The sequence below is a fragment of the Sus scrofa genome, chromosome 11 (genome assembly GCF_054392235.1).
Source record: "Sus scrofa isolate SSC_HxYL_T2T_F1_AM1 chromosome 11, Sscrofa_HxYL_maternal_Yorkshire_Landrace_v2.0, whole genome shotgun sequence".
NCBI lineage: Eukaryota > Metazoa > Chordata > Mammalia > Artiodactyla > Suidae > Sus > Sus scrofa.
In genome coordinates this window covers 19,074,390-19,096,688 of record NC_139393.1, presented here as the reverse complement: position 1 = coordinate 19,096,688, position 22,299 = coordinate 19,074,390, and the positions used below count along the sequence as shown (strand labels likewise).

General features: G+C 43.3%; 2 protein-coding genes across 6 annotated transcripts in view; one reads left to right on the top strand and one right to left on the bottom strand.

The window, feature by feature from the left end:
- CAB39L (calcium binding protein 39 like) overlaps positions 1-22,299 on the bottom strand; it is a 722,245-nt gene that overhangs the window by 483,778 nt on the left and 216,168 nt on the right. The window lies entirely within an intron of this gene.
- CDADC1 (cytidine and dCMP deaminase domain containing 1) overlaps positions 15,684-22,299 on the top strand; it is a 50,624-nt gene continuing 44,008 nt past the window's right edge. For all 4 annotated transcript variants that reach the window (XR_014819392.1, XR_014819394.1, XR_014819393.1 and 1 more), the window contains exons 1-2: positions 15,684-15,892; positions 16,626-16,723. Coding sequence is in view for 1 of the 4 variants with exons in the window: in XM_003357836.5 (XP_003357884.2) it covers positions 15,811-15,892; positions 16,626-16,723 (180 nt within the window). In the remaining 3 variants the exon portion in view is untranslated. The remainder of the gene's footprint in view (positions 15,893-16,625; positions 16,724-22,299) is intronic.

Here is a 22,299-nt window from a genome sequence, read left to right as displayed (position 1 = left end):
CAAAGGAAGAGAATTTCCAGGAGGTTCCTGGGCCATGGGGTCAAGTACTCAGAGAACAAGAAGAGGATGAAGTAGGGTCGTTAAGATAAAATACAGGACTCCTAGTCCAATTTCAAATTTGGATGAACAACAAATGATTTTTAAGTTTGTTTAGTAAGTTTTATGTACTTAGTTCCAACTGATGATGGTTTGACTCAAGGATGGTGTGAAAGTGATGTGTTCTTTAGAGAATGCGCTTTGAATTTTGAACTTGATTTTTTCCAGGCTGTCTATGTATGGGACAATCCTCGCTCGTGACGCTGCCATAGCTGACAGCCAGCCAGCAATCATGAGAGTAAACAACCTGCACACTTACAACCATTCTGTATCCACACAACTATTGTTTTTCACTTTCAGTACAGTAAAATACATGAGATACTTAACCATTTATCCTAAGACAGGCTTTGTGTCAGATGATTTTGCCCAACTGGAGGCAAATGTAAGTGCTCTGAGCACATTTAAGGTAGGCTAGGCTGGGCCATGATGTTTGGTACATTAGGTGCATTAAATGCATTTTTTGACTTATGATGTTTTGAATTTATGATGGGTTTATCAGGACACGACCCCATCCCAAGTCAAGTAAGATCTGTACTAAAAATATCACATTACTTAGGAGTTCAAATTTAACCTGACGCAGTGTTTTTATTTGTTAAATCTGGTATCCCTAGAAAGGTAATGGAAAGGCCCCAGGATTTGCTGAAAAGACAGAACTTGGAGAGCCTTTCAGTGGAGTGTTGGGGGCAGGAGCCAGAAGCTGATAAGCTACAGAGGAAACAGCCGTGGAACAGGGCTATGGTGGTCCTGCCTTGGGGCCTCCATGTACAGGGAGCCCAGCAGCTAAGTAGGGGGCTTCGCTGCTGGTCCTGCCCTGACTTGGATCCCAGCCCTAAAGCTAGCCCTTCTTGCTGTGGCTTATGCCCAAGCTCCCTACATGGGAACACTTGGCACCTGGGTGCTTGAGTATCTATCTGCGAAACACACTTATATTCTTAGGTCACAAAACTGAAGACGTGTCTGTTCAGAACCTCCTGAAACAGAGTATGTAATAAAAGTGCATTGAACTGAAAGCATTTAATTTATACACAACACATTCCTGGATGTTTACAGAGACTTAGGCCACTTTTAACGGCTTGTGTATTTTTCTTTCTGCAAAAGGTGTGGAATAGAGTAAACCTTTTAAGTGATCAATTAGTTCCAAGGTTTTCATTCTGGAAAAATGTATCTCTGTGTAACAATTGAGACCTGAGATAATGAAGTAATATTTCACTGTATATAAAGCATCTGGCACCATGCCTGGCACATAGTAGAGACTTAATAACAGTAATTATACATGCATGTGGAGGATACTACACATTTTGGGCAGGGAGAAAGATTTCTTAAAAACTATCACACTGCAATATTTTAACTGAATGTTGTTATATAATTAGTGCAATGTACCTATTCTAATAGTACAATGTACCTGTCACACTGTTTGGCACATAGTAATCCAGTAAATGCGAGCTAGCACTATTGCCCTCGATTCACATGCTATTAACTGTCTCCTGTTAGAATCAGCCTTGGAGTTCCCCTTGTGGCTCAGGAGTTAACAAACCTGACTAGTAAACATGAAGACTCCCTGGCCTTGTGCACTGGGTTAAGGATCCAGCATTGCTGTGAGCTGTGGCGTAGGTCACAGACGTGGCTCTGACACAGGCTAGGGACTGCAGCTCCGACTGAACCTAGCTTGGAAACCTCCATATGGTGTGGCCCTAAAGGACAAAAAATGAAAAAAATTAAAAATTAAAAAAAACAATCAGCCTTTCTCCCTGTCCAGAAGGCATGGTTCCTGCTATACACACACACACACACACACACACTCACACTGGAGGCTGATCGTGGAGCAGTGAGGTGGTCAGGTATAGACTGCGTCCAGTGAACTGCAAGTACACACACACACACACACACACACACACACACACAGGAGGCTGATCGTGGAGCAGTGAGGTGGTCAGGTATAGACTGCGTCCAGTGAACTGCAAGTACACACACACACACACACACAGGAGGCTGATCGTGGAGCAGTGAGGTGGTCAGGTATAGACTGCGTCCAGTGAACTGCAAGTACACACACACACACACACACACACACACACACACACACACACACACACACGAGGCTGATCGTGGAGCAGTGAGGTGGTCAGGTATAGACTGCGTCCAGTGAACTGCCTTCCAAAATGAAACTCATGTCCACCTGGCTTAGAGAAATAGTCCCAGCCATCACCACACTCTGCCCTTTGTGGAAGGTCAGGGCTTATTATGGGGTGTCTATTGCATTGAGAATACCTGAGGAAGACTGTTCTTTTTTTCCAACAGTGACGGCAACTGCTTATAGCATTTGACAGTGTAATATCTGCCCTTTTTCAGAGCATGGAAAGAGGTGTACTGATGGAAGGAAGAGGGCCTTCTTCAATAGGCAGGTGTCGGCACATGCCGGAGGGAAGAGCTTTATTGCTGGTCAGGCATCTGTGCCCTGTAGCATGTTAACAGATTTCTATTTCACTGATTTCATTTTTCCTTCTTAAAAACATCCCAGCTTAACAAGAGCCTTTGAGGGAAAAAGTCCAGCAACAAACTTCTGGCATCTCCTTGGCAACCAGCCACTCGAGCTACTAGTGTCATATTCACAAATGAAAGTGATGGAAAATAGGGAGTTTTATTACTATTTTTGGTTTGAGGAAGCCACAGTTTTGAACACTAAATGCGATATTCAAATGAAACGTTCTGGGAAGTTCTGCAGGGCTGGCCAAGGTAACCTACAATCTCAACTCACCTTTGAGGTCACTATAAACACTCCCAGTGTTCTAACAGTGGATGGCTTTACTCAGTAACTTGGGGAGAATCCCAGACCAGCACCTCAAAGCCCTGACTTTCAGACATGGATCATCGCCAGCTCAACATGTCCTAGGAGCACTGTGCCAACAAGTACAGTGACTTACCAGTCCTGACACTCTGTGGAGATTCACTGTCAGAGGCTCCAGTGGAAACAGAGGGAAAGATAAAGAGCTTCTGTCCAGAATTTATGATGCTCTACAGCTACCTGATCTTTATGTATTTTTTTCTAAGGTTTCCAAATTGCTTTAGGTCCTGTGGATTCTTCCCAGGATGAAGATGGAGAGGAAGCAAGGATGCAAACATCATAAAACACACCCCCAAACACCGCCCCAAAAGAGGTTACATCCCATAGCTTTGGGAACATAACTCTTAATGCAAAACCTGATCTGGACTTCATGAGAGACACACAGAGCAAACTCTACACAATGTGTCAGAGTTCCTAAAGTAATTCAAAAATCATTGAAAATATCTGAGAAAAGTTTAAAAGACATCTTTTATTGGTTTATTAGGAGGCAAAGCTATAAGGTGCATGCAGGCCTCTTAGTCACTGAAAGTAAATTTGCCAAAGGTCACACACCAAATCTGCCACCACTGCCCACTTACCAGCTGAACGGCCACAATCTGAACTTGCAGACTTTGGAGACTGCTGTGTTCTCTAAGAAGATGGTCTTGAAAGTGCTGCTCTGTGACTGGTTCCTGCCTATGGCGTGAGGGTCGCACTGAAGGCATTCGGGGCATGATGTTTACTATCACCGATCTAATGGTCAGGATTTATCGGTTCTTTGAAGAAATGTTAAGGAAGTAGGGAGTGAAAGGGGAAGAAAACACATTTATAAAGTACAGTGAAGCTTCTGACCTAAGTACACTGTGTCTGAAGTACGCTGTTAAAAATCTGTGATGGCGGGTTATGGAAATTACCAGAATGTGACAGAAACTGTGCTCACCTGCGGAGTTGACTTTTTCATCAAGAGAATGTAAGGGAGTTACCCTTACTGTTAAATGGCCACTGTCGCCCCACAGGCGTGGCTGCTGCTTGCACCCCTGTTTCATCTGCACCCCGACCAGGCTCAGTTTTTCAGCAGATGGACCATGAAAACCATGGTTGAGACAGAACCTGAAGCCGCAGACTCTGACAACTGATTTGTGTGGTTTTGCCCATTTTCCTCTAAGTTTTTGAAGACCATAGCTACTCCCTCATCTTGATTTATATGCATAACCGGGAAAACCCGTTTTCTTATCAAGAGTTTTGTGGTTCACCTAGGAAAAATACAGAAAACAGTGTCTTTTATTTTATTTTTATTTTTTTTGTCTTTTGAGGGCCACACATATGGAGGTTCCCAGGCTAGGGATCTAACTGGAGCTACAGCTGCCAGCCTATGCCAGAGCTACAGCAACACCAGATCCTCGCCGCGTCTGCCACCGACACCACAGCTCATGGCAACGCCAGATCCTTAACCCACTGAGCGAGGCCAGGGATCAAACCTGCAATCTCATGGTTCCTAGTTGGATTGCTTCCACTGCACCATGACAGGAACTCCGAAAACAGTATCTTTTAATTGGTGAGGACAAGCAATTTTGTGTCGTTTATTTTCATCTAATAAAACGTGAATTCTGTTTAAAAAACAAAACAAAAAAGCAGAACTGCAGGGTAACTGTCTACAGTACTCAGGTCCCTCCGAGTGAGCTGGGCAGGACGCACGCGCCAACCAAGAACGTTCAACTTCAGCCACACAAGTGATGATGTAAATCTGAGTACATTACACCTGAGTTGGTGTGTCTATCTGCTACTTCCTAAGTCTGAAGATAGCAGCATCACTTCCCCTTTGTCCTCAAAGCACAATGAACTAAAGACCCTCAAATTGAACATCCTCACCCTTGTTTTGTTTTTTGCTTTTTAGGGCCGCACCTGGGTGTGGCATATGCAGGCACCCAGGCTAGGGGTCGAATCGGAGCTGTAGTCTCTGGCCTACGCCACAGCCATAGCAACACAGGATCTGAGCTATGTCTGCGACCTATACCACAGCTCACGGCAACACCAGATCCTTAACCCACTGAGTGAGGCCAGGGATCAAACCTGCATCCTCTTGGGTACTAGTTGGGTTCTTAACCTGCTGAGCCACAACAGGAACTCCTGAACATTCTTTTTGACTTAAATAAATCTGTACTCCAGAGGAGCTCCCTAGTGGCTCAGAGGGTTAAAGATCTAGCAGTTGTCACTGCCGATCTATGGGTTCAATCCCTGGCCCAGGAGCGTCCTCATGCCATGGGCATGGCCAAAAAATAAAAAATAAATGAAATTTTAAAATTTTGTATTCCATAAAGGACAGAAAGCAATTTTTTAATAAAAATGCCCAAAATAAGATAAACATTAAAGAAATGGAGAGAGTCGAAACTAAGAAAAACCAGTGTAGGTAAAATAAGATCATACCAGAGAGAAAGTGAGGAGAAGACTCATGTCCTGGTGTTTGGTTAGGGAGGTCACATGGCTTACAGGAGATGGGAGAATTTATCCTGTGGGGACTCCAAGATGACATCCGATAAGCTAGAAAACTATGTCTTCAACAATAATCAGCACTGAGGGTTATAGGGCTTTTTCTCATAAGGCCAAGGAGAAAAGTTATCCCACACTCAGAAAATGATAAAAGGTGATTACTTGATTATTTTTTGCAATGTATTTTCTATTATTAGAAAATAATATGGCTGCTTGAGTAAAAGCAAGACCTTGTCAAATAAGATTCTTACACGATACTTGGGGTATATAAGTTTGTTGGCACAGTGTTTTTTTCTTAATTAATAACACAACTGATAAAAAGTAGTGACAATAGCCTATGAGGTGAGAAGTTACCTTACAAAAACTGAAAGTATTAGGATTTCATAGCCTGGTAGAAAAGTTATCCCAAGGTGTTACAGTGTAATCAGCCTGAAGGGAGTTAATCCTGGCATATGGTGTGGAGGGGTTCAGAACAGGCTTTTCCCGAATGTGCCACTTTGACCTATTATTTTGAACTGAAGGCTATCAAGACCCAGCAGACTCAGCTTTGAAAAGCTTTTTAACTCCTTCTTTACTGCCTAAAAAAAAAATTAGAAAGGAGGCCTGTACCAGGAAGAGCCATTAGCTGAGATCACTTTTTCTTCTGAGGCTCCTTTGCATGGTGGGCAAACATTGTTCACCAAACACCCGCTCTTCTCACCTTCCTGTGAAAGGCCTTCGGCCCGGTGAAGGCCCAGACCCCAGTCCCTTTCCTCAGCTCAGGATGGTACGTGAGCCTCAGGTGTCTGGCTGCCTTTGGAGTCTCCTTTCTTTGCGGGCTCCCCTTATGTAGTAATTACAATGGTGTGTTTTTGTCTCGTTAATCTGTTTTTTGTTGCAGAGGGGGTCTCAGCCACAAACTTAGGAGGGTCGAGGGAAAACTGCTTTTCCTCGCCTACAGTACGAGCAATGGACTCAGACAGTCCTTTCTTCCTCTCTCCGCTGAACGCCAAGAGCCCCATTCCTTAGACACACTCTGCACTGGGAGCATTGCCATCATTGGAGGTTCCCTGATTCTAAGTTAAATGAGAGGAGTTGACTGAGTTGTACTGGAAAACAGACACCCTTGTTCATTTACATATTGTCTGCTTTTGCGACATATGACAGAGGCCTAATGGCTCGCAAAGCCTAAAATATTTACTAGCTGGGCCTTTACAGAAAAAGTGTGTCAACCCCTGAAAATAAAACTCTGATTTCTGCTCTTTGAAAATGTTGGGGTTTTTTGGCTACGCCTATAGCACACGGAGGTTCCAGGCCAGGGATCAAACCTGTGCCGCAGTGGTGACCAAGCTGCTGCAGTTACAATGCTGGATCCTTAACCCGCTGCACTGTAAGAGAACTTCCAAAATGCTGCTTTTCACTATCAGCTAATGTTGGTAGATGATGTGATACCAAAAAGAACCTGAGGGATGCAACTCCACAGAGCGCCTAAGTATTGCTGCTAAATAAATACCAGGGACTTGTATTTGGGACAAGGGGTGGGACCCAGGGATGTGGGTTCTAACACAGCTTCTAGCGAACCCTCATGCATACATGAGTTTAAGACCCACAGGGCCCTCTGGTCTAGCCTGGTGGTTCTGTACAGATTCTGCCCCAGTAGGTCGGAAATGGGGCCCAAGATTTTGCATTTCTAACAAGCTCCTGAATGATGCTGATGGTGCCAGTCTAAGGGCCTTAGTTTCCTCACCTATAAAAGGGAGATCATAAAAAATCTGTATCATAGGGCTGCTGTATTAAATGAGGTAATAGGAGTTCCTGTTGTGGCGCAGTGGTTAACAAATCCGACTAGGAACCATGAGGTTGCAGGTTTGGTCCCTGTCCTTGCTCAGTGGGTTAACCATCCGGCGTTGCCGTGAGCTGTGGTGTAGGTTGCAGACGCGGCTCAGATCCTGCGTTGCTGTGGCTCTGGCATAGGCTGGTGGCTACAGCTCCGATTGGACCCCTAGCCTGGGAACCTCCATATGCCGTGGGAGCGGCCCAAGAAATACCAAAAAGACCAAAAAAAAAAAAAAAATGAGGTAATAAACATTTATATTCTGCTCCTACGCCCTCAATTTGGGTCTGTTTGAGCAAGGTACTCAGTGTCTTGATTCCCATAAGTAGGCGTAATAATAAAAACATCCACAAGGTTTCTAGAAGGACGAAGTGAGATAACATATGTAAAGTAGCTAGAATGGAGCCAGAGACTTAGTAAATGCTCAACGCTGGAACATTATTATTATTGCCATTTTCACTATTACGTAAGCTGACTGATCCAAGCAGTTATGCCATCAGCATCAGTGCCGTCTCTATCTCCCTCTTACCTGTCCTCTCGTCCTCATCCCTCCCTCCAGCCCCTCGCATGTCTAATTAGAGAACCTCTTCAGGATGCTGATTCAGAAATGCCCAAACCCGGTCCAGAAGGTGAACACAAACGGGGACCCAGAAGGAGCTTGGACATGGACCAAAATCACAACTAACTGCAGATCAACCATTGCTAAAAAAGACTTGGCGTTCCCACCATGGTGCAGTGGGTTAAGAATCTGAATGCAACAGTTCAGGTTGCTGCAGAGGCATGTTTTGATCCCTGGCCCAGTGCAGTGGGTTAAAGGATCCAGTGTTGCTGCAGCTGCAGCTTAGATTCAATCCCTGGCCTGGGAGCTTCCATATGCCACGGATGTGGCCATTAAAAAGGGGGGGGGGAGTTTCCCTTGTGGCCTAGTGGTAACGAACACAACTAGTATCCATGAGGATGTGGGTTCAATCCCTGGTCCCGCTCAGTGGGTTAAGGATCTGGCACTGCCATGAGCAACAGTTTAGGTCACAGATGAGGCTTGGATTTGCTGTGGCTGTGGCATAGGCGGGCAGCTACAGCTCCACTTTGACCTCTAGCCTGGGAACTTCCATATGCTGCAGGTGTGGCCCTTTAAAAAAAAAAAAAAAAAAAAAAGACTAGAAACTTATCAAAAAATATATTCTACACCCAAAAACATAAAGAAAAAACCCAATGAGATGCAAATAATCACTTGCAATATAATCAAAGCCCATACCATGTGGGTGGATGACCGACAAACAGGAGGATGATGTTATCACAGAAGTCCTCCCACAGGAGGAAGAGCTCTGAGCCCCACGTCAGGCTCCCCAGCCTGAGGGTCTGGCATTGGGAGGAGCCCCCAGAGCATTCAGCTTTGAAGGCCAGTGGGGCTTGACTGCAGAAGCTCCAGAGGACTAGGGAAAAGAGAGACTGCCCTCTTGGAGGGCACACACAAGGTCTCATGCACACCAGGGCCCAGGGCAAAAGCAGTGATTTCATAGGAATCTGGGCCAGACCTACCTGCTAATCTGGGAAGGTCTCCTATGGAGGCAGGAGGGCAGCTGTGGCTCTGGGGTCATAAAAGCTGGTGGTGGAAATATGTGGGAGTGTTCATCTACTTGAACTCTTGTTGGAGGCAAACACCTTACTGGCATAATTAGCACCAAGTCCTGGCTGCACCCAACAGCCTATAGGCTCCATGGGACGCCTCAGGCCAAACAACCAACAGGACAGGAACACAACCGCAGCCACCTGCAGACAGGCGCCTACAGGAACCTCTAGACATGGCCTTGCCCAGCAGAGGGCTGGAGACCCAGCTGCACCTACCCGTGGGGGGTGCTGGCCCTCCCACAAGGAAGCCTGCACAAGTCTCTATACCAGCCTCACCCACCAGGAGGCAGATGTCAGAAGCAATAAAGCTATGATCTAGAAGCCTGCAGAAATACAAACACAGGTCAGAACCTATCCTGGGAGTAGCTGGCCCACCGCCCCTGGGTGATGAGAGGGGAGTGTACTGCTGAGACACACAGGACATCCCCACAGGGGGCCACTTCTTCAAGGTCAAGAAACATAAACTTACACATACCTAATAATACAAATGCAAATTGAGACAAAATGGGATGGCAAATATGTTTCAGATGAAGAAACAAGATAAAAACCTGGAAGAACAACTAAGTGAAGTGGAAAAAGGCAATCCACCTGTTCAAAGCAACAGTCACAAAGATCTTAGGAAAAGAATGGATGCACAGAGAGAGAAGTTACAGGAAAGTTTTTTGTTTTTGTTTTTGGCGTGCCAGTGGCATGCAGTTCTCAGGCCAGGAGTCAAACCCCAGCCCCAGTGATGAAAATGCCAAGCCTTGAACAACTATATGCCAACAAATTTGAAAATCTGGAAGAAATGGACAATTTTCTAGAATCTTACAGCCTGCCAAAACTGAATCAAGAAGAAACAGACCAACTGAACAGACTCATCACTAGAAATGAAATTGAAGAGGTCATAAAAACACTCCCTACAAATAAAAGTCCAGGACCAGATGGTTTCACAGGTGAATTCTATCAACATATAAAGAGGAACTGATGCCCATCCTCCTTAAACTCTTTCAAAAGGTTGAAGAAGAAGGAATACTCCCAAAGACATTCTATGATGCCACCATCCCCCTAATTCCAAAACCAGACAGAGATAACACCAAAAAGAAAACTATCGGCCAATATCGTTGATGAATACAGATGCAAAAATTCTCAACAAAAGCTTAGCCAACCGAATCCAACAACATATCAAAAAAAATCACACACCATGACCAGGTAGGGTTCATCCCAGGTTCACAAGGATGGTTCAACATACAGCAAATCAATCAGCATCATACACCACATTAACAAAAAAAAAGTCAAAAATCATATATGATCATTTCAATAGATGCAGAAAAATCATTTGACAAAGTCCAACATCCATTCATGATCAAGACCCTCGCCAAAGTGGGTATAGAGGGAACATTCCTGAATATAATCAAAGCCATTTATGATAAACCCACAGCAAATATAATACTCAATGGGGAAAAACTGAAAGCCTTCTCACTCAAATCTGGAACAAGACAGGGATGCCCACTCTCACCACTGCTCTTCAACATAGTTGTGGAAGTCCTAGCCACAGCAATTAGACAAACAAAAGAAATAAAAGGTATCCATATAGGAAGAGAAGAGATCAAACTGTCACTGTATGCAGATGACATGATACCATACATAGAAAATCCTAAGGACTCAACCCCAAAACTACTTGAACTGATGAATAAATTCAGCAAAGAGCAGGCTATAAGATTAACATTCAGAAGTCAGTTGCATTTCTGTATACCAGCAATGAAATATTAGAAAAGGAATACAAAAATACGATACCTTTTAAAATTGCACCTCACAAAATCAAATACCTCGGAACACACCTGATAAAAGAGGTAAAGAACTTATATGCCGAGAACTATAAAACTTTAATCGAAGAAATCAAAGAAGATGTAAAGAAATGGAAAGATATTCCATGTTCCTGGATTGGGAAAATCAATATTGTAAAAATGGCCATACGACCCAAAGCAATCTACAGATTCAATGCAATCCCTATCAAATGACCCATGACATTTTTCACAGAACTGGAACAAACAATCCAAAAATTTATATGGAACAACAAAAGACCCAGAATCACCAAAGCAATCCTGAGAAACAAAAACCAAGCAGGAGGCATAACTCTCCCAGACTTCAAGAAACATTACAAAGCCACAGTCATCAAAAGAGTGTGGTACTGGTATCAAAACAGAGAGACAGACAGACAGACCAATGGAACAGAATAGAGAACCCGGAAATTAACCCTGACACCTATGGTCAATTAGTCTTTGACAAGGGAGGCAAGAACATAAAATGGGAAAAAGAAGGTCTATTCAGCAAACATTGCTGGGAAACCTGGACAGCTGCATACAAAGCAATGAAATTAGAACACGCCCTCACACCGTGCACAAAAATAAACTCCAAATGGCTGAAAGACTTAAATATAAGACAGGACACCATCAAACTCCTGGAAGAGAACATAGGCAAAACACTCTCTGACATCAACATCATGAATATTTTCTCAGGTCAGTCTCCCAAAGCAATAGAAATTAGAGCAAAAATAAACCAATGGGACCTAATCAAACTGAAAAGCTTTTGCACAGCAAAGGAAACCAAAAAGAAAACAAAAAGGCAGCTTACAGAATGGGAGAAAATAGTTTCAAATGATGCAACTGACAAGGGCTTAATCTCTAGAATATATAAGCAACTTATACAACTCAACAGCAAAAAAGCCAATCAACTAATGGAAAAATGGGCAGAAGACCTGAATAGACATTTCTCCAAAGAAGATATACAGATGGCCAGCAAACACATGAGAAAATGCTCAACATCGCTGATCATAAGAGAAATGCAAATCAAAACAACCATGAGATACCACCTCACACCAGTCAGAATGGCCTTCATTAATAAGTCCGCAAATAACAAGTGCTGGAGGGGTTGTGGAGAAAAAGGAACCCTCCTGCACTGTTGGTGGGAATGTAAACTGGTACAGCCACTATGGAGAACAGTTTGGAGATACCTTAGAAATCTATACATAGAACTTCCATATGACCCTGCAATCCCACTCTTGGGCATATATCCAGACAAAACTCTACTTAAAAGAGATACATGTACCCACATGTTCATTGCAGCCCTATTCACAATAGCCAGGACATGGAAACAACCCAAATGTCCATCAACAGATGATTGGATTCGGAAGATGTGGTGTATATACACAATGGAATACTACTCAGCCATAAAAAAGAATGGCATAATGCCATTTGCAGCAACATGGATGGAACTAGAGACTTTCATATTGAGTGAAATGAGTCAGAAAGACAAAGACAAATACCATATGATATCACTTATGACTGGAATCTAATATCCAGCACAAATGAACATCTCCACAGAAAAGAAAATCATGGACTTGGAGACTTGTGTCTGCCTGATGGGAGAGGGAGGGAGTGGGAGGGATCGGGAGCTTGGGCTTATCAGACACAACTTAGAATGGATTTACAAGGAGATCCTGCTGAGTAGCATTGAGAACTATGTCTAGATACTCATGTTGCAACAGAACAAAGGGTGGGGGGAAAAATGTAATGTATACATGTAAGGATAACTTGATCCCCTTGCTGTACAGTGGGAAAATAAAAAAAAAATAAAATAAAATAAAAAAAGAAAGAAAATGCCAAGCCTTTAACTGCTAGGCCACCAGGGAACTCCAGAATGACATAAAATTGTCATTATTTGTAGATAATACAGTCTCAGTCTAGAAAAAAAATAAACTAAAAATAGTATTAAAATTAGTAAGAAATTCTCTTGTGGTGCAGCAGGTTAAGAATCCAGTGTTGTCACTGCTGTGGCTCAGGTCACTGCTGTGGTGCAGGTTTAATCCCTGCCCTGGGAACTTCCACATGCCATGGGTGTGGCAAAAAAAAAAAAAAATTAAGAAAATTTACAGAACTGCTCAATATAAAATTAATATATAAAAATCATTTGCATTTGTATATGTTAGCCACAATACTTACAAATGCAATTTTTTTTTTTTTTTTTTGCTTTTTAGGGCCACACTAGAGGCATATGGAAGTTCCCAGACTAGGGGTCTAATCGGAGGGGCAGCTGCCAGCCTATGCCACAGCCACAGCAATGCAGGATCCAAGCTGAGTCTGTGACCTACACCACAGCTCACAGCAACGCTGGATCCTTAACCACTGAGCAAGACTAGGGACCAAACCTGCAACCTCATGGTTCCTAGTTGGATTCGTTAACCACTGAGCCACGACGGGAACCTCCCCCAAATGTAATTTTTATTTTTATTTATCTATTTTTTGTCTTTTTGCCATTACTTGGGCCGCTCCCGCTAGGGGTCGAATCGGAGCTGAAGCCATTGTTCAGTCAACACTCCAGAGGATTTTGCGGGGGGGGGCTACCTGGGGCACGTGGAAGTCCCCAGCCAGGGATAAAATCTGTGCCCCAGCAGTGGGCTGCTGTAGTGACAACACTGGATACTTAATCTGCTACACCACAAGGAAACTCCTCCAGAGGAATTTTTTGATGAATATAACACTACAATTCTAAAATTTACATGGAAAATTAAAGGGTCAAGAATAACCAAGAGGAGTTCCTGTCGTGGCCCAGCAGAAATGAATCTGACTAGTATCCATGAAGATGCAGATTCAGTCCCTGGCCTCACTCAATGGGTTAAGCATATTGTGTTGCCGTGAGCTGTGGGGGAGGTCGCAGATGCGGCTTGGATCTGGCGCTGCTGTGGTTGTGGCTGTGACCAGCAGCTACACCTAATTTGATCCCTGGGAACCTCCATGTACCGTGGGTGCAGCCCTAAAAAGACAAAAAAAAAAAAAAGAATAACCAAGCTATTTCTGAGGAAAATAAAGTGGCTTTTTTGGGGGTAAAAAAAGGTGTTTATTACAGAGGTATAATAAAGCAATGATACACAGTATACAGCCCATAAACAGTCTCATGTGTATATGGAAATTTGATACATGACAGAGGTGACATTGCAGATCAATGAGGAAATAGTGCTGGACAACTAATTATGCAAGTGGAAAAAAAAATCAGATTCCTACCTCACATCATACACAAAAATAAGTTCTAGATGAATGAGGGTATAAATATAAAAGGAAAAATTTGTGGCTTTTAGAGGAAATAGAAAAGATATCTTTTTTTTTTTTTTTTTAACTTTTTAGGGCCACACCTGCAGCATATAAGAGTTCCCAGGCTGGGGGTCAAATCAGAGCTACAGCTGCCAGTCTACAGCTCTGATCTGACCCCTAGTCTGGGAACCTCCATGTGCCTCCTTGGCCCTAAAAAAGCCAAGGAAAAAAAGTGAAAAAGCAAGTGACAAATGGGGAGAAGATATTAACTACATACATACCCAACCAAGAAGGACTACCCAGGATGTATAAAGAATGCTTATGGGAGTTCCCGCTGTGATGAAATAGGGTGGGCGGTGTCTCTGTAGAGCTAGGACACAGGTTCGATATCCAATGGGTGCAGTGGGTTAAAGGTCCCAGCGCTGCCACCATGTAGGTCACAACTGTGGCTTGGATCTGGTCCCTGGCCCTGGGACAACCGAAAAAAAAAAAAAAAAAAAAGAAAGAAAGAAAGAAATGCTTACAAAATGAGTAAGAAATAGAACTACCAAAATAGAGAAATGGTTAATGGGTATTTCATAGAGAGGAAACAATCAACCCAAGAAGAAATCAGGGGACATTATAGCCATGAGAAACCATTTTATGCCAGCCAGGTAGGCAAACAATCTCTCTGGAAAACTTTTCAGCTTTAGCTGGGAAACCTGACAACCCAAGAATCCTATTCCTTAGTCCCTAAAGAAACTCTTCTACATGAACATAAGGAGACATAACAAAAATGTTTTTGGTTTTTTTGTTTTTTTGGGTTTTTTTTTTTGTCTTTTTGCTATTTCTTGGGCCGCTCCCACGACAACAAAAATGTTTTAATCAGCATTGTCTGTAACAGCAAAAAGATGGAGAGAGTGCAAATGTCTTCTGACTCAAATATGGATAAGTAAATGGTGATCTATAGCTACAATGAATACTATTATAGTGAAAATTAATGAACCATAATCATACTCATCAACACTTTAGATTCTCTCTTGAGTCTACCACAAGATGATGTACTTTTTAACGTTGGCTTTTGCTTTCATAGTCTTTGAGCAGTTTTTCTGTCTTGCTATATTTAAGTATACCAAGTTGTGATAACAGCACAAGTTGGTGATGGAAACCAGGCTCTGAGTCACTAGGGGAAGGAAGGGCTTCATTTTGAGTCCCGTCTAGGACAATTACAAAATAATAAAAAGAAATTGCACTGGACACAAATCCACAATGCCACGTTCTTCTCAGATTTTCCAGGGGCCACTTCCTCCTACCCCCGTATTGTGCAATTCCCCACAATTACGGTTCCAACTCTCAGTTCCTCATGTGTTTAATAAGAAGCACAGCGTCCCTATGGTGGTCCCCGGCACTAAATTCCCTAGGACAGGTCGCTCTCAGAGGATAGCAATCTGGACCGCCCAGCTCACCCCTCTTCGCCCTCAAATTCTCTCAGACCACAGATGGGGCAGGTTCCCATTTCAATTCTCCTTCGCTCTCTGACCCAAACTCTCAGGCGCGCGCTGCCCTCATCAGCCTGTCAGAGCCTGCGCAACCTGGGACTTCGAGCCAAGACATCCTCAAGCAACCATACTTCAGCAAAACAACAGAGTCAAATACAAGCCTGCAACGACTTACTGCACAGCGTCTCCTATCTACCCGGTCGCCGGGAAAGGAGCGGCGCGGCGCCACGGCGGCCACGCTTCCTCGTGACGTCACACAAGGCGCCCGGAAATGGCGGCCGGGCTCCTACGTCATTGGGCTGCGCCGGGGTGGCGGTTGCTGTACAGTTGCTGGGAGGGGACGAGAGGTGGAGTAGCTGGGGCAAAGATCATGCCGAATAGCGAGAGGTTTCCTGGACAGCAGAGACAGCTAGGCTGGGGATGAAAGAAGCAGGGCAGATGCAAAATCTGGAGAGCGCGGAGGCTGGGCGGTCAGTCAGCACCCAGACTGGCAGCATGACCGGTGAGTGCCTCGAACCTTGTTCCCGCCCCCCAGCCTTTCGCTCTCCTCTGTGCGTCTCCCGCGGTTTCACTTCCAGTCCCCGCTTGCCCTTCTATTCCAGTGTGTCCTATCTCCGCCCTGGGCGCGTCTCTCTCTCAGTCACCGGGATTCCTTGGCCCCGCTGCACAGGATTTTGAAGTTGCGCTCACTGCCCCCCTTTACTCTTCCTCCAGGATCTGGAGGTGGGATCTACGGGGATCGACGAGCCTGAAAATTCCCCCAACCTTGTTTTTGACTTGGTATCAAAATTAACCGCACGGGACACTTTCCTGTATTTCAACTGCTTTACCTTCAAAGGTCACCGTATTTTTAGTTCTGTGTTCTAACTGCGGCCCTTGTTGCAACGTCTCATCACAATCCAAAGTAAAACTTGCTCCACGATGACATCAGATGCTAGGAATTTTCATAACTTCTTTTGGATTGTTTCCATAGCTACCTTGATGAGTTATACTATTTTTTTTTTTCTGCCGGGTGACAGGGTCCAACTTTTGAAAGCGCCACAGGAGATTGCTGGCAAGGCGGTTGATACCAGTCTCCTGCTAAGAAAGCACTTTGATTTTCCAGTACACAAATCCTTTTTCTCTGCCTCCTGTTAAAACAGCTGAACTAGGACTTCAGCACCCAAGTAGCATTGAGCTTAGTTCTTATTTTCATCGTTGGTAAATCTTTAAGATGTTTGCCCTTTCTTTTGTAGGTGAAATACCAAGGCTTTCTAAAGTCAACCTTTTCACTCTGCTCAGTCTCTGGATGGAGCTCTTCCCAGTAGTCGAAACCCAAAGACAAAAATCTCAGGTACAATTTGTTTCCTTAGGTAATTTTTTCTTCTTAGAAAAGCAACGGTCTAGAATTTGATTTTATTGCTCCAGTTTCTGTTATACTTAAAAACAAACTCAACAAGCCTTCAAATTTGCAAAATACCTCTGTGGTTTAGTATGATACCTGTGGTTCATAGCTGTGATAGCTTCTGTTTCCAGTCTAAAAATGGAATAATTACCCTCTCAGACTGCCCTGTTCATCAGATATTGATAGCATTTTTATGTTGGTTTGGCTAAATAGATTGCTGTCTATACCACATAATTTATCACTCAATTGAATATGGTTGGTGTTTCATCTTGGTGGTTTTTTACCCTCTTCCACCAAACTAAATTGATGAAGAGAGAGACCATGTCTCATTTCACTTGGTATACCTCTTAGCATCTACTCTTATATCCATGAATGTTAATTGGTTTTGCTTCATGTAAGGAGTCTCTTTTTTGGATCTCAAAAAAGATGATCAAAACAGATTTGGAATGTAAAATAAGGCTCATCATAAAAGCCAGTGTATTGGAAGTATGTACATTGTACATCTTTTCTTTCTTCTGTTCTTGGAGCAGCAAGGTGCTCCACTCTCATCATTTTCCTACATGCTTGGAGTTAGGTTTCTTTTATACATGGAGCTTGTTTCTCACCGTTTTGGTTTAGTAGATTTCAAAGTTTGGAAAATATTATTAGGCTAAGGTAAGTATTTCAGACATTTTTAAAAATGGGAAAAAGAGGGAAAAATTATCTGTAGCTTCTCACCATTCTGACACTACGCTTTTGACATTTGGATACTTTCCTTCAATCTTTTGTTTTAAGCACAAGATTTTTTTCTTCCACTTACAAAGTAGTAATTATATTCTGCATAGGCTTGTTGAAGTTTCCAGTTTGCCAGTAATTCTGCTAAAAGGTTGCTTTAGATTTTCCACAGACACACTTTTTGTAAATCTTTAAATTCCCCCAGTGCTCTTATGAGGTCATTCATAATAATCTTTTGTTTATTTATTTATTTATTTGCATGGAAGTTCCTGGGCCAGGGATCAAACCCACACCACAGCAGCGACTCATGCTGCTGCCGTGAAAACGCAGCTGTGCCACAAGAAAACTCTCCTTTTTTTTTTTTTTGCTATTTCTTGGGCCGCTCCCACGGCATATGGAGGTTCCCAGGGGTTGAATCGGAGCTGTAGCCACCGGCCTACGCCAGAGCCACAGCAACGTGGGATCCGAGCCGCGTCTGCAACCTACACCACAGCTCACGGAAACGCCGGATCATTAACCCACTGAGCAAGGGCAGGGACCGAACCTGCAACCTCATGGTTCCTAGTCGGATTTGTTAACCACTGCGCCACGACAGGAACTCCCTTTTTTTCTTTTTAATTTTTGATGTCTTTTTTTTTTAACTGTGGGTGAGTGAGGTTGTGTATTTGACACTGGAGATACAAAAAGAAGGATGTGGTCCTTATTTTCTAATGGGGAAAAAACTAGGCATGTAAACAATTACGATATAATAGATGATGGAGTCAAGCAGAAAGTGGAAGTAGAGATGCTACCAAGACTGAAGGCTGAGGACCAGGCTTTCCACGGGGAAGTAAGGGAGGGAGTCACAGGGGAAGTTGCATTTGCACTGAGACATGAGGAATGAGTAGGTATCTGCCAAGCCGAGACACTCCACACAAGCTTGAAGAGAGACTTTGTAGTCCTCATGTTGGAGGGTAAAATTGGGTAGAGGGAAGAGACTGGATATGCGCTTAGAAAGGGAGGCAAAAGTCAGATCAGAAAAAACCTGTGCCTTGCAAGGGATTTAGATTTTGTCCTTTAAGTATGGGAATTGCATTGAAGAATTTTAATAGGGGATTAGGGAATTCACTTTTTTTTCATTAAGACTCTACTATTTTAGGAGTTCCCCTTGTGGCTCAACAGTAAAGAACCCGACTAGTATCCATGAGTATGTGGATTCCATCCCTGGCCCTGCTCAGTGGGTTAACGTAAGTGGCTTACATTGCCGTAAGCTGTGCTGTAGGTCTCCAGTGCAGCTCAGATCTGGCATTGCTGTGGCTGTGGCTAGGCTGGCAGCTGCAGCTCAGATTCGCCCCCTAGCCTTGGGAACCTCCATATGCCGTGGGTGTGGCCCTAAATAAACAACTTCCATATGCTGTAGATGCGGCCCTAAAAAGACAAAACAAACAACTACTATTTTAAAGCGCTTTTAGTTTCATAGCAAAATTGAGGGGAAAGAGAGTTCCTGTCATGGCTCAGTGGTTAATGAATCCAACTAGCGTCCATGGTCTTGCTCAATGGATTAAGGATCCGGCGTTGCCGTGAGCCATGGTGTAGGTCTCCAGTGAAGCTCAGATGCAGCTCGATTCCCTTGTTGCTGTAGCTGTGGTATAGGCCAGCAGCTACAGCTCTGATTCAATCCCTAGCCTTGGAAACCTCCATACGCCATGGGTGCAGCCCTAAATGGACAAAAGACAAAAAAAAAAAAAAAAAAAATTGAGGGGAAAGAACAGAGACTTCCCATATACCCCTGCACTCATGAATAGCCTCCCCATTATCCACATCTTCCCCAAGCAGTACATTGATTCATCGTTATCACCCAAAGTCTACACTATGGTTCAGTCTTGCTGTTGTACACTCTATGGATTTGGACAAAATATGATGATATATATGCATCATCATGATATGATACAGAGTATTTTCCTTGCCCTGAAAATTTCCTGGGCTCCACTTATACGTTCCTCCCTCACCCCACCCACAGGCAACCACTCATCTTTTACTGTCTCCAGTTTTGCCTTTTCCAGAATGTTATATAGTTGGAATCATATGGTATATAGCTTTTTCAGTTAGGCTTCTTTCATTTAGTAATATGCTTTTAAGTTTCCTTCAGGTCTTTTCATGACTTGATAGTCCATTTTTAACACTAAATCAGATTGCCTTGTCTGGATATACCACAATTTATTTAATCCATTCACCTTCCAAAGAACATCTTGGTTGCTTCCAAGTTATAGCAATTATGAATAAAGCTGCTGTAAACATCTGTGTACAGATTTTTGTGTGGTGATAAGTTTTTAGCTTCTTTAGGCAAATACTAAGGAGCACAATTGTGCAAAGAGTATAGTAAGGATATGTTTAGAAATTGCCAGACTGTCTTCCAAAGTGGCTGTACCATTTTGGATTCCCACCAGCAGTGAATTCCTGTTGTTGGAGTTCCTCCTGTGGCACAGTGGGATCATTGGCATTTTGGGAGCACTGGGACTCAGGTTTGATCCCCAGCCTGGCACAGTGGGTTAAGGATCCAGCGTTGCCACAGCTGTGGTTTAGGTCACAACTTCAGCTCAGATCTGATCCTTGGCCCGAGAACTCCATATGCCCCCGATGGCTCCCCTCCCCCCCCCAAAAAAGGAAAAAACAAAAGAATTGCTGTTCTACATCCTCACCAGCATTTGGTGTTGTCAGTATTCTAAATTTTGGCCATTCTAATAGGAGCAGAGTAGTATGTCGTTGTTGTTTTACTTTGCAATTCCTTGATGACATCTGATGTGGTACGTCTTTTGTATGCTTATTTCTGTCTGTACCTTCTTTAGTCAGTTGTCTGTTAGGGTCTTTGGCCCATTTTTTAATCATGTTGTTTGTTTTCTTACTGTTGAGTTTTAAGACTTCTTTATTTATTTATTTATTTATTTTGTCTTTTTGTATTTACTAAGGCCGCACCCATGGCATATGAAGTTTCCCAGGCTAGAGGTCTAATCGGAGCTGTAGCTGCCGGGCTTCACCAGAGCCACAACAACGCCAGATCCGAGCCGAGCCGCGTCTGCAACTTACACCACAGCTTACAGCAACGCTGGATCCCAAACCCACTGAGCAAGGCCAGGGATCAAACCTGCAACCCCATGGTTCCTAGTCAGATTCGTTAACCACTGAGCCACGATGGGAACTCCTTGTTTTTGTTTTTTGTCTTTTTGTATTTTTGAGATCAATCTTTTATCAGATGTGTCTTTTACAAATATTTTCTCCTAGTCTGTGACTTGTTTTCTCGTTCTCTTGACGTTAACTTTTGCTGAGTAGTTTTTGATTTTAATAAAGTCCGGCTTATCATTGATTTCTTTCATGCATCATGCTTTTGGTGTTATACTTAAAAAATCCATCACCATACTCAAGAGCATTTAGGATTTCTCATATGTTATCTTCTGGGAGTGTTGTAGTTTTGTATTTTACATGTAGGCCTATGATTCCTTTTGAGTTAATTTTTGTGAAGGATGTAAAGTCTGTGTGTGGATAGGGAATTTACTTTTCATGATCATTTAAAGTCTTTTGGAGTGGTTTTCTCTCAATTACTGTGAGAATGTCTTATAACTAGAAAACATTATTTAAAATGTTATGCATTCGTATTCTCTATTTTTCAGCCATTCCCCTATGCGCCACCCTTGCTCCACATATTAGGGACTTTGAGAAAGCTCTTCATTTTCTTTGTGGAATTTTTACTTATTTATTTATTTTTTGGGGTCTTTTTAGGGCTGCACTTTCGTCATATGGAAGTTCCCAGGCTAGGGGTCAAATCGGAGCTGTAGCCACTGGCCTACACCACAGCCCCAGCAACACCAGATCTGAGCCATGTTTGTGACCACAGCTCACAGCCACGCCGGATCCTTAACTCTCTGAGCAGGGCCAGGGGGTCAAACCTTCATCCTCCTGGGTACTAGTCAGATTCGTTTCTGCTGAGCTACAACATAAACTCCTCTTCATGGATTTTGAAGTCTTTTATTCTTTCAACTTGTTCCTAGCTTAGTATTATTTTATGAAAGTAGAAGATTTCTAAACTGTTGGGTTTTTTGTTTGTCTTGAAGAAAGATTAGAAGCAAATGTTTAGGGATTGAAGCCTTTTAAAAGTGCATTTAAGAGTTCTCTTGTGGTTCAGCAGATTGAGGATCCAGTGTTGTCACTACTGTGGCTTAGGTTGCCGCTGTGGCATGGGTTTAGTCCCTGGCCTGGGAACTTCCATATGCCATAGGTGCAGCCAAAAAAAAGAGTGCCTTTAAAAAGCTGGGCTTAAAAAAAAATGCTGGGCTTGGAGTTCCCATTGTGGCCCAGCGGTAATAAACCCAACTAGTATACATGAGGTTGTAGGTCTGATCCCTGGCCTTGCTCAGTGTGTCGGGAATCTGGCATTGCTGTGGCTGTGGTGTAGGCCAGCAACTGTCGCTCTGATTCAACCCCTAGTCTGGGAACTTCCATGTGCTGCAAGTGCGGCCCTAATAAGCAAAAAAAATAGGACTTTCCAAAGCAATGTTATTCAACCATGAGGTGGGAGGACATCCTGCCATTCGCAACACCATAAATAGACTTTGACCACATTATGCTGAATGAGATAAGTCAGACAGAGAAAGACAAATACTGTGTGATCTCATTTTTAAGTGGAATTTGGGAAAGCCAGACTCAGAGAGAGTAAAAAGGTGTTTACCATGGGCTAGGGTACAGGGGACAGGACAGATGTTGTTTAGGGGTATAAACATGAGTAGTAAATAAGCCCTGGAGATATGCTTAGTGCCTTTGAATGTCGATAACAATATTGT